Source organism: Gopherus flavomarginatus, chromosome 15 (genome assembly GCF_025201925.1).
Source record: "Gopherus flavomarginatus isolate rGopFla2 chromosome 15, rGopFla2.mat.asm, whole genome shotgun sequence".
Taxonomy (NCBI): Eukaryota; Metazoa; Chordata; order Testudines; family Testudinidae; genus Gopherus; species Gopherus flavomarginatus.
This window is the reverse complement of record NC_066631.1, coordinates 29,977,530-29,990,588: the sequence shown is the minus strand read 5'-3', so window position 1 is coordinate 29,990,588 and position 13,059 is coordinate 29,977,530. Positions and strand designations below refer to the sequence as shown.

At 47.8% G+C, this 13,059-nt stretch overlaps 1 protein-coding gene across 3 annotated transcripts in view; it reads right to left on the bottom strand.

Moving 5' to 3' along the window:
* UBE3B (ubiquitin protein ligase E3B) overlaps positions 1 to 13,059 on the bottom strand; it is a 33,843-nt gene that overhangs the window by 8,371 nt on the left and 12,413 nt on the right. For all 3 annotated transcript variants that reach the window (XM_050924554.1, XM_050924556.1, XM_050924557.1), the window contains 9 exons: positions 11,394 to 11,565; positions 10,419 to 10,537; positions 9,652 to 9,766; positions 9,147 to 9,246; positions 7,539 to 7,658; positions 3,408 to 3,584; positions 3,177 to 3,287; positions 1,268 to 1,405; positions 390 to 455 (listed from right to left, as the gene is read on the bottom strand). In XM_050924554.1, coding sequence (XP_050780511.1) covers positions 390 to 455; positions 1,268 to 1,405; positions 3,177 to 3,287; positions 3,408 to 3,584; positions 7,539 to 7,658; positions 9,147 to 9,246; positions 9,652 to 9,766; positions 10,419 to 10,537; positions 11,394 to 11,565 — 1,118 coding nt within the window. The remainder of the gene's footprint in view (positions 1 to 389; positions 456 to 1,267; positions 1,406 to 3,176; positions 3,288 to 3,407; positions 3,585 to 7,538; positions 7,659 to 9,146; positions 9,247 to 9,651; positions 9,767 to 10,418; positions 10,538 to 11,393; positions 11,566 to 13,059) is intronic.

The window sequence follows — 13,059 nt, the reverse complement described above, 5'->3', positions numbered from 1 at the left end:
TCAGGAGCCAGTTTAACCCACAGTGAGGAATGCCTGAATTCATAATTCTCTATTTGGGGCACCAGAGGATTTCCCACAGTAATGGACAGTGAAGTGTTTGGAGCACCAGAACTGGTTCCAATTGAAACCTCTCTCTGAAAACATCAGACAGGCAGGATGAACACACCAGGTGAGCTGGAGTCACTCACTCAGGACAGCTGCTAGAAATTTACAACCAAAGGCTTGGAATCTCCTATCCCAGTCACCAAGAAAACAGGCTGCCTGGGCACAGAAGCCTGCTTGTAACTCTGAGCAGGTCTGAGGAAATTAATAGAAAGAAAGAGAGAGAGAGGAGCAGAAAGGAGGCTAAATATGAAGGAGAAACTAGCACAAAGACGTGTATGGCCTACCTGACCCATCACATCTTCGTCATAGGAGAGCGTTAAGCCCAAGTCGCTGATATCTCCATCGTAGCGCTAATGGAATGACAGAGGAGATGAACGGGGGTCAATGCACAACCACTGAGAACAACAGCTTAGCACTTACAGACCACTCACCCTGGAAGGGATCCTCGCAGGTGCTCTACACTGAGGCAGAGAGGATATGTGACTGTCTCAAGGTAACAGAGGGCGTCAGTGTATGAGCTGGGACTAGAAGGCAGAAATTCCTGGCTCCTAGTCCTGTGTTTAGATCACTAGAGCACCTTCCCCTCCCTGCTTTACATGAAGCAAGAAATCCCACACCCTCCACTGCCACCTACTTTTAGACTCAACATTCACTCCTACAAGTGCAAGTATTTTCATAGCTAACATGAGCATTGGCTCACAGGAAGGGGGCATTTATTAGACGCAGCAAACCTAATATTTCTAACAGCAGCCAGACAGAGAAATACCTCTCCTGAACACAAGAGGAACCAAGTATTTTAGTGTCTGTGGACATTATTAATACGCAGCTCCTATATAGTGCTGCTCATTCACAGATCTCAATATGCTTTACAAAGGAAGTCACTCATCATCCCCCGTTTACTGATGGGGAAACTGAGGCACAGAGCAGGGCTGAGACTTGCCCAAGGTCACCCAGCAGGCTGTGGCAGAACTGGGAACAGAATGCAGCTCTCCCAAGTCCCAGTCCAGGGCTCTACCCATTAGGACACACTACTTCATTTAAAAGGGCTTTTGGAATTAACCTGGCAGGCAAAAAGTTTACATCCACCCCGCTGGCATCACCATTTAGACCTCTGAAGAGCACATTACAGTCAAGTGGGGATATGGGAACATATTGCTCAAACCTTAATCGAGGTGAGGTTTTTGTAGAACTCGGAGTCGAGAGAGGGAAGTTCATCCACAGAGCTGTAAAAGCTACTGTGACGGTGCCCAAGCAGCTGACTCAAGAAGAAGGACGCAAAGGGAACATCCACAACTATTCCCTGCAATTAACAGGAGAGAGAACATGTGAGCACCCCACTTGCACTAGCTATGTGCATCGTCTCTAGTCGCCAGTCCTACAGGACAAACGGCAAGCTTCTGGCTTGTACACAGGCACAAAGTACAGCTTGGCCACCCAAACAGCTCACGTCCTCTTAAGAGGCTCATCACTTTGCAGCCCCTTCCCTAAGGGATATCTCTGGGATTTGGAAGCATCATCTCATGGGGGGAAGGTCATGTTCTGCCTCTCTATAAGCTCGTGGCATGGGAAGTTCTCAAAACACTTTACAAATATTAACGAACCTTCAACAACAGCCCCTCGTGATAAGCAGCAGATACTGCCCTACTTTCAAGATCAGGAAGTGAGTGGAGAAGCAACATGCTGATAGTGACCCAGTGAGACTCTGGTGTAGAAGGGAAGAGAACCCAGGAATCCTGACTGCCACTGCCTTGCTCTGAACACTGGCCTGGATTCACTACTCCAAGCACAGATACAGATTCAGAGAAGCTCTGCTCACACCTAAGCTGCTTCTGAAGCAGGTTGTGGGGACTTCTCTATGAGTAGAGTGGCTACAGACTACCAGCCCCATGGGATGTACCTATTCCTATTCCTCCCCAAACCAACGAGCTCCTGGAGAAGGTGAATCCATCCCGTTCAAAGAGATGGCACTGTGAGTATGGAGATAACGGATGTGCTGGCATTAATGCAGCGGCTTGAGCCGCTGCCACCTCACCATGCACAGAGACGAAGAGCGTCAGAGCAGTGGGTGTGCAGGGGGGCGAGAGACCAGGACATGGCCAAGTGCTCTTCTAGAGCTGCAGACATTAGAAGTGGCTTGCACCAGTCATCTAACCCTTCCCTCAGTGCCCAGCAATCACCTCTCATCTAGTCCCACGTCATTTAGGTGCTTCCACCACTTCGTTTGGGAGATGATTCATTCTCCTTATATTTAGCTCAAGTTGTCCCTTTAATTCCACCTCTTAGTTTTCACTTTGACTTTCAAACACACTCGCTTTTGGAAGTTAGAAAACAAAATTTGTTTCCCTCATGGCTCCATCCTTTTCCAGCTGGCAAACACCATGGTCTGGCCTGTCTTTGGAAAGCAGTGCCACATTACTACTCCTCGGCAGTAGATCTACGAGCAGCAGCAACAGTGGCAGCAAAGGGAGCCCACATACTCTGACTCTAGCCATTTCTTTTATGTTTTGTAGCTACAGAGTGAATTTTTCAGTTGGATATTTAGGCATATTTCACCTACTCACCCCCTTGCCATTGCAGGGGCCTCGGGCACTGGTGGCACCTGTCTCCCCGATCTCTGCCTGGGGCATACAACAGTTCAGAGTCCCTTGAAGACTAAAATGCCTTGGTTTAACTAAAGTCATTGGCTCAATCTAGGGGCACATGGGTGAAATCCAATGGCCTGAGACATATGGGAGGTCGGATCTCCTGGTCTCCTCTGGCTCTAAACTGCACGAAGCAAGGCCATCAAAGCTGGCATTTTCAAAGGAGACCAAGGAAGCTGAATGTCAGTAGGATTTGGGCACCTAATTCCCTTTGAGAGTCCCAGCCCAACAGGTCTATTGCAAGACAGCATTACTCTTACAGGTCATTCCTCTAGGTCATTTTGCCCTCCTCACCCTGCCAGAGCACACCAACAGAATGCAATGCCCTCCTACAGTTTGCCTGCACATCCCCAGGGCTGTGACGAGGTGTGTGTGAGCAACGCTACCCTAAAGTGGGAGACATCCACGTGCTGGCCTCCTTCGGCTTACCTCATACACAGCCTTCCCGAGCATTTTTCCCACAAACTCAAAGAGCTGGAGATAGTTCTCGTGAATGTAGGATGTCGGGGATGGATACAGCCTCTCGTCGCCGCTGGTCGTCTACACAAACAAAATGATGAGACAAGACATCAGTTTTGTGAACAACCAGAGCCAGTTTTCACTCATCATTTCAGACTGGGGAGTGGTCAGAGCCTATTTTCTACAGCTCAGCATCAGTACCTTAAAGAGGTTGAGTGCAGGGTCAAACACCTTCTTTATGATCTCCTCCAAGAACTCTTTGAAAACACCATCTTGATCAATACCAGCCTCATCGACACCCAGGTCATTCACAAACTTCACTCGGATAACTCCCTTCATGAGGTTCTGGGTCAGCGGCCTTAGTTGTTCGTATCCATCCTGCCCAGGTGAGAATTGCCACACATTAGCCATGCAGAAGGACACACACGTCTTCACAAACATGCAACACTGACAGGTGGTTGCACTGGGATATAAATGGTATACCGGCACGTTACATGGGAGTTTACATTCACGAAGACAGTGACAAACTCTTGTGTTAATGCCACAGATTTGGGGTCAGAACAGCAACGTGCTAAGTTTCCTGAACATACTGTTTCATACAAAGACTGGATGTCACCACATCCAGGATTCCTGGAAAGAAATCTGCCTTCCCTTTGAAGCAGCATTTCAGGCCTGGTCTACACTACGACTTTAAGTCGAATTTAGCAGCGTTACCTCAATTTAACCCTGGACCCGTCCACACGACGAAGCCCTCTTTTTCAACTTAAAGGGTTCTTTAAAATCAATTTCTTTACTCGACCTCTGACGAGGGGATTAGCGCTCAAATCGGCCTTGCCAGGTCAAATTTGGGGTAGCGGGACACAATTCGACGGGATTGGCCTCCAGGAGCTATTCCAGAGTGCTCCATTGTGACTGCTCTGGACAGCGCTCTCAACTCAGATGCACTGGCCAGGTAGACAGGAAAAGGCCTGCAAACTTTTGAATTTCATTTCCTCTTTGGCCAGCGTGGAGAGCTGACCAGTACAGGTGACCATGCAGAGCTCATCAGCACGATGTGCACATTGCCTGGCCCGTACTTTGTGAGAAGTCTATGACCATGTCTATGTCCTTATCACTCTTGTCACTGCGCTGCCGTCGCCTCCTCACCTGGTTTTGCGCGAAAGAATTGTCTGCCGTTGCTCTGCCGGAGGGAGGGGCAACTGACGACATGGCTTACAAGGAATTAAAAACAACAAAAGGGGTGGCTTTGCATCAAGGAGAAACAAACAACTGTCACACAAAATGTCCCCCTCAATGACTGAACTCAAAACTCTGGGTTTAGCAGGCCGTTGATTTCACAAAACAAATCAGGTCAATTTCTTGTTTTGATCCACTCCATCTATCTTTTACATTTTAGGCTGGCAGCTGACGGTGCAGTACGATTGCTAGCCATCATCATCTCCTGGGTGCTCGGCAGAACGTCGTGCAGTATGATTGCTAGCCACCGTCTTCTCCTGGGTGTTTAGCAGAAGATGGGAATGACCTGGCTGAGTCACTCCCATGTCTGCCCAGGCGCCCCTAACCGACCTTGACCGAGGTCAGCTAAAAGAGCACCCAGGAATATGACGACGATGGCTATCAATTGTAATGCACCGTCTGCTGCCAAAAGGCAATGAGCAGCTGCTGTGTAGCAATGCAGGCCCACATCTGCCAGCACCCAGGAGATGTACGGTGACGCTGAGCTCAGCGGGCTCCATGCTTGCCGTGGTATGGCGTCTGCTCAGATAACCCAGGAAAAAAAGGCACGAAATGATTGTCTGCCGTTGCTTTCACGGAGGAAAGGAGGGAGAGATGGGCCTGACGACATGTACCCAGAACCACCCACGACACTGCTTTTCCCCCATCAGGCTTTGAGATCTCAGCCCAGAATTCCAATGGGCAGTGGAGACTGTGGGATAGCTACCCACAGTGCAATGCTCCGGAAGTCAATGCTAGCCTCAGTACTGTGGACGCAGTCTGCCAGCTTAAGGCACTTAGAGCATTTTGTGAGGACACACACAAATCGACTGTATAAAAACAACTTCTGAAAAACCAACTTCTATAAATTCAACCTAATTTTGTAGTGTAGCCATACCCTCAGAGATGGGACAACTCATTGTGTGGAAAGGGAAACCACCACACCCAGTGTATTATGGTGTATATATACAATTAGAGCTGTACACACCACACACTACAGTTACCTATAGAGGCAACAAGAGGGTAAAGGGACAAAGGAATAAAGCAGGAGAAAAGAGAACTGACATGATTATTCAGCAGCTATGCTACAACTCTTGTTTGACAAATGCGGAGAGTTTTTTTAGTGTAGCACAGCATCAATTACACATTATCTTATTGTCCATGTGCTCACTAACAGACAAATAAGAGACTTGTGCCTTAGAGAAGACAGCAAATCCTGCAATTAGTGAGATTCTAGCACAAATGTGAATTCAAGAGAGCATGAAGTAAAGAACCAAAGCAACTGAGTGGGACCAACTGGTCTTGTATGCACCCCCTAGGCCCCTCCCTCCGGGCCTCTGCTCCAGCACATGAGAACATGGCACATTTGAACAGACCCTGACTCAGGAGAGATAAATGTGGGGACACAGCTAAGTCAGTAATAAATATGTGAGAAAATTGGTAAAAAAATAAAATAAATAAATCTGTTGGATGAGGCGATCCCGAGCGGAGTGCTCCGTCTGTTGCTGCAGGTGAAGGCAACAGATACCACCCACCCCAGAATCTAGCAGGTTTCTGCTGACCCCCATGCTCCAAAGGGGGTATATGCTGCTGCCTGACAATGCAGGCATGTTTTCTCTCTAACAGCGATCAGAGTTTGACATCGAGCTGCAAACCCGTCACTATTCCCTGGATCACTCAGCAAGCAGCAGTGCGTGTATAGAACACAGATGGATGTCAAGTCTCAGGGTCTGATCAAGGCAGAAAAGAGAAACTTTCACAGTTTGTTACAGTTTACTGGAAAAACGGGCAGCACTGCCAGAGTCTCCACTAGGGAAGGAAGAGTTTTTGGTGCCTAAAAGAGCTTTCTACATATGATGCATCCATGACAGCAAAGAGAATGAGCCCTGATCTATTTAAAATGGAAATGAGCATAAACAATGCTGATTCCACCTTTCAATCCTTTCAGCTTCTGTGAGTTGTACAAAGCATGTGTCTGGGACGCAGTACAGCCTTGGCCTGAGCTCACCATTTCACCCATGGTTGGATATTCTGAGGCACTTATTAGTTAACCTTCAACCCGGTAAGGAACAGGACCCCCCACGCCAGATTCCATCCTATCAAACACTAAAGTGACCAGATGAGAGGGAGAAAATATCGGGACACGTGGCCGGGGGGGGGGGGGGGGGGGGGAGGAGAGAAGTGCTGCCGGCAGAGTGAAATATCATGGGGCGGGGGGGAGGGCAAGTGTTGCCGGCGGAGCGAAATATCAGGACAAATTGCGTCCCAACCAAAGATCGGCTGGAACGCAGGACAAACACCTAAATATCGGGATGGTCCTGATTTTATCGGGAAGTCTGGTCACCCTATCAAACACACACAGCACCAGCCAGCCCAGAGCCTAGCCTCGTCAGCACCTAGATGAAGAGCAGCAGGCCAAGCAAACCCATGCAAGTCTGAGGTACTGCTGAGAGGACAAAGGAAGCACTTTGAAGAACTTGTCTCCTCCCCTCAGCATCTGTTCTCAGATTGCTACGTTAGCCCGCGGCATTGGGACTCCCCACTACTACTGGATGCCTGAACACCCAGGGTGGCAAAATATGTCAACTCCCATTGGCAACTGGCCAGAAAGTGGTGCTCTACCAGGCCCAGACCCAGGCAAGTTGATCCACGCATTAAGGAATCTCCCCATGCAGTTACTGCAGCTCTTCATACCTAGAATGATCTCCATGCTCACACCCTTCCCTGACCGTTACAGTAAGAGGCTCATGAGTGCACAAAACAGAAATTCCCAGGAGTACGGCCTAGGCAGTGGAACTCACACCCACAAGAATGATCAGGAACCTGACTATGTTCAGAACTGGATACCAACTCATTCCTTGGCCTTAGCTGTTCCTTCAAACACAGGCAGACACAATACAAACAGACACTCAAAATGCTCCTGAAGGCTGGCAAAGAACAGAAAACAGACACTGTTGCTATTTCTACTGTTAAACATCTCCAGATGCTATGGCAAGACCCCATAGAGGTACCTAGATCAAGACCCGGGCAAGCACTGAACCGCACATTCACAGTACAGTCACCAACAAAACCAGGTTTCTGGCTGGTAGATTTGCTTCTGAGGGCCAAGCCACTCACCTCCAGCATGCGTGAGCGGCGGATAGTTATGTGTGTGACGTGAGGTGATGCAGAGCTTGTTTCAACCAGCCCAAGCTTCTCCTTCTCCTTTGTCACCATGTTTCGGAAAAGAAGAACCCTCTAAAAATAAATACATAAATCCAAGAGAGACCAACAGCGTCGGGTAATAAATCTCCGCACTGCACCTCATGAAAGGTACACATGCTGCTCACCCACCTGGATGGATATTCAGTACTAGACAGAGACAAATGGAGCAGATAAATACTGTTGCTTTCACAACATCTGCAGTGTAAAGGGGGGAAAATTAGCTAAAGAAAATTATACCCAGGCCTAAATCCTACTTGCCCTACTCATGTGAGCAGACCCACTGAAGTCAGCAACACCTACCCATATATGGCGAGTGGGATCTAGCCCATGCTATCTTTTTTGACATTACGCCCCACATAATTAAGCGACAACCTTCTGAGTTTTACTCAGGAAGGTTCCCACTTAGTGTCCATAATGGCTGTGCAGAGAAAAGCCCTCCCTTGAATGCCAGATCCAGCGTGATGCAGTCTACAAAGGGACAGCTTGGTAGGCCTGCATATACCCTGCCCATTGGGCTGACTCCTGCAGCCAAAGGGGCATTGCTGCCAGCCTGAATCAGCAGGGATGAAGGACCTTCCTTCACAAACAAGACCCTCTCTAATGGTAAAGAAGAGACGTTTAACACAATGGAGCTACAGTGGATGCTGGTTATTAGCGATCCTGATATTGACAAATTTTGGTTATTAACATTTTGCTGAGAACTGATCCCATTCCACTGACTTTAATGTTAATGGGATTTGGATATTAGCAACTGTCATTCCTCTTACTGATACCTTTTTTCTTGCCGTGAAGCCTTGTGGGCCCCCAGCTCCCGCAGTCGCGGTGAAAAGCCCCAGCTGCAGGCATGTTTGCAGAGCTGCAACTAAAGAAAGCAGCACATGGATATGCAGAGTTTGGCCCCTGAGCTGCATCTGGGGCTTTGCTGGGGGCTCACACAGCACCTCTCCCTGTGGTCTCCGGGCTGCACCCTACCCTGGCACATCTCAGAGCCCCCACTCCCATGGAGAGCCCTGTCCATGGACAGGCTTGTGTGCGTGCAGCCAGGGAAGGAAGCACTGGGATATGCCAAGCCTGGGCTCCCAGAGCCAGGGCAGGGAGCAGCATAGAGAGCACAGGGAGAAATACCATATAGCCCTGTGGGCCCCCCAGCACCGTCACTCCCCAGGCAAAGCCTCAGCATCCAGGCTGCAGCCCTGCCCTCCCCTCCCACTCTGCAGCATAGGGACTCCTGCATTACCTCTTGTCGGGCAGCCAGTCCCTGGCCATGGGCTGCCCCACACTGCTGTCTCAGGCATGGGCCTTTCACCTATGGCCAACTTTTGGTTACTAGCAAGTTTTGCTGAGAAATGAGAGATTGCTAATAAGCTGCATCCCCTGTATTTTTAAATGGGCTTTTGGGGCGTGAATTCAGCACTGGAAAACCTTGGAGACAGGTCCCTTTCATTCACCCACAGGATGGGCAGTAGCAACCACTCTCCTGGCATACAGCACTCAAAGCCTTCCTGCCCAGGTCTCACTCACGTTCTTATGGGGGATGACATGCGGGATGTACTGCAAGAGCAGCTGAGCTCGCTTCTTGTCTTTGTCCAGCTCTTGGAAGAGCACACTGGGTTTAAGGTCCCTGAAAAAGCAAGACACGTATTCGGAGCTCCCTGAGAAACACACAGAGAAAACAGGGCTTCGCAAAATCAGTGGGGATAACATTTTTAAAAGCACCTAAGAGATTTAGGAGCTTAAATCTCTTCTGAAAATAGGACACAGGTGCTTTTGAAATTTGTACCCTGTACAAGTGATACTGAGAATAATCGGCCTACAGAAAAGAGGGAAGCGCCATCACCAGGGACTTTAAATTAAACAAAGTAAACGGAGCATAGGAAACAACCCTGGCAGGGGGCTGCCAGAGTGGAACAATAAGGAAGTTCCACGTCTAACTAAGTGACAGCGCCCAAAATGGTCAAGACAAGAGCTGCTGTGCTGAGAAAGCCATACAATCGTACATGACCCAGCACAAGGATCCAGCACTCACTTCCGCAACCAGTGGTCCTCAGGAGCAAAGCGCCGGCGGCAGTCTCTTTCATACAAGATCATCAGCCAGCCATGAACAGAATGGAACAACTCCAGCGTGTCTCCTTTGGCATTCTCTACAAGACAAACATGAAAGCAGCGTTCAGGGCCTCCTATATACTAGTGGCCAACACAAAGCAGAGAGCCGCTCCTTTCCCCAGCACAAACAAAGGGGGCTAAGCATTCTTCACTTCCACTGGCTTTAGGGGAATTAAAGGGTCTCAGCCTCTCTCACAAGAAGTGCCCAACATCTGCCAGGATCCAGGCTTGAATCCCACGGCCCTGTTACTAGTTACTGCAATCAGCACCAGCAAAAGGTAAACACACTTAGATCGACAGGATCCAGGTATGGGTATCCAACACTCTTCTTCTGATTCGGCAGATTTTACCTCAAAGTTGGAGTATATTCTTCTCTGAAACCTCGCAGAGCTGAAGTAGCAGGTTTTTTAAGATATGCAGGTTTTGAAAATGATGCCCCATAAATTCATACTTAATAAAACACTGACTGTCTCTTTTTTATATGGTACCCCGACATGGCACAGGTATCTGAACACTGGAATGGGGGATAGTTTCATTTCAAACAAACAGCCTAAGAATTTGTAACACTTTCTGTGCACAGCATTCAAGTCATACTAGCAAACTGGCTGAAGCCTCTGGATGAATCGATTCACTACTACTTTTTAAAATAAATTCTCATGGTCCCCTCAATCAAGCTGCTGATGCTCTTACCCACAATTCCATCCCAGATCATCTTAAACACAAAGGAATTCAGGAAAGAGGAGATGGTAACTAGCTCTTCCAGTTTGAATGAGATCTGTTCTTCATAGACTTCAATTTCGTCGAGAATTCTGGAGGAGGAAAACAAATGTTGGTTTATTTCCCTTTTGAGAGGGCTTGCAGAGCATGCATTTTGCCTTGCACATTTAGTGGGAGTTCTCATTTCCTGTGATGACTAAAGCAGGAGCTAAACCCCTAAACCAACAGTATGTATTTACTGATTCTGATCAATATCTGAGTTTAACATAAGACAGCACAAAAAGTCTGAGAAATAAGCTACACCCAATACAGTATCACATTTAGAACATAAGAATGGCCACATTGGGTAAGAACAAAGGTCCATCCAGACCAGTATCCCATCTACTGACAGTGATCCATGCCAGGTGTCCCAGAGGGAGTGAACCTCTCCCTGCCATCCATCTCCACGCTCTGACAATTTAGAGGGCTTTTTACTCGTAGATTGCAAAGCACTTGAACAAGGTGAGTAAGTAGAATTATCTTCATTTTACAGATGGGAAGACTTTCTACATAGGCAAGGAGGTGGCACAGGGTCACATAGCGAGTGGGCAGTGGAGTTGGGAATAGTCCCAGGTATACAGGCTCCCGGTGGAGTGTCCTGCCAGCCAGACAATGCCCCTTCTTACAGCATGATGTGTTTCTTTGAAGAATTTGCCCTGTGTTAAGACGCAGCTGTTGCACACAAGCATTGAGAAAAAGCATTTCTAGAGCAGCCATTGCTGTAGTACCTAGTTACCTCTCCTGCCACACGTCCATCCCTTACACAGCACACACCTTGCAAGTTTTGCTCTTGCATTTTAGTTATTTATATGTAATTACAGCAGCATTTTGGCTCTCCACTCTGGCACTCAAAGAACATTCGATCTGTATATTCAAATTCTGTAGAAAGAGCCATCTGCTAGTACCTACGTGATAAGGTGTCGAGAACAGTCACAAAACAGCATCAGCATTGCCAGCAGTCTCTTGGATTCCTCTGTGTCATTGTTCAGGCATTCCAAGAAGAGTTTTAATCCACCCTGGGGTCCCAGCTCACAGATAAATGCCCACAATTTGGGCAACAGGTCATCAAGATAAGTGAGGCCTACAGGAGGAAAAACAAAAGAAAGCAGGCCTTAATGCAGCTCCTTTCCCTGTATGCAGGGGAAGATGAATATGACCTGTTGCAGATAACAGTTTATTTTGCAAAACTATCCGCTGGTGAAGAGGAAAGTCACACAGTGGTCATGGGTGCAATTCACGTGAACAAGTATTCTACAATCACAATGAGACCAGAAGGAAGCCTCTTAACTAGCTAATACTACTTTGCACACCTACAGCACTGCACAAGCATCAGTTAATGAAGCCTCTTGTGATGCAGTCATTATGATCCCCATTGTACAGACCAGGAAGCAAGGCACAAAGGGCAAGGTCACGCAAGTTGCTCAAGGTTGCACAGAGCCAACGGCAGAGCCAGGAACAGAACCCAGGAGCCTGGACTCCCAGTTTCCTGTTCTAGCCACTAGACCAGTGATGGCTTACCTCCTCCTCCGTCCTTTCTTGTAAGAGAAATCATTTGTTCTTAATACAACCTAAGTTCTCTGTAAAGTACGTGGCTGGGTGGCAGCCCAGCAGGCTATCAAGTGCCACGCAGTTCAGGTGTCCCTCCTCCCACTGCTGTGTGCTGCCCCTGCCCTCTGCCTTAGAGCTGCTCCCAGGAGCCTCCTGCTTACTGTGCAGAGTGTGTGCGCGTGCTCTGACATCAAGATGTCCCCCTCCCTCCATCCCATACCCCATCTCCACAGAGGAGGGGAGAAGAAACACAACAGGTCTTAGGACGGAGGGAGCTTGCTGGCAGCTGCTGCTGTGTCTGAACTTGCTGATCTACTTAAAAGGGCAGCGTACTGAAAGGGACAACGCACGTCTCCCTCTGTGTGTCTCTCTCTCTGTCACACACACACACACACAGTCTTTCACAATTGCCTCCCAACACATACTTGTATTGTTGTTACTTCTTGATACTTTTTTCAAAGTGCATTATTTTAGTTTTTTGACTGGTCTATGCATTTCATAATTTTTATTTCTCTCTTGCACTTAAATTTAATTATTTGAGTAGTGAGTTCTAAAATGCCTAACCTGTCCTGCCTGGAATAGTATCAGAGGGGTAGCCGTGTTAGTCTGGATCTGTAAAAGCAGCAAAGAATCCTGTGGCACCTTAGAGACTAACAGGCATTTTGGAGCATGAGCTTTCGTGGGTGAATACCCACTTCGTCGGATGCCTGGAGTAATTATCCCTAGGGTAACTTTTAAAAAATATACATTATAACTAGGTTTTTGGTTTCTGCTGGTGGTGCACATCCGCACATTACCTTGATATGATGCCCATAACAAAATTCATTCCACACATGGATGGAAAAAATGAGAGGGAACACGGAATAGAACGGAAGCATTCAATGGGATCATCACATAAAGGTATTCTGGGTATTCTTCAAAGACACTGGGCTGGATTCAGTCAATAAGAAGTGAGCAGGTTTCAATGGAGCAGAACTTAGCTCTCTAGAATACAAATGGAAGCAACATTTGCTAAAGCAGCAATGAA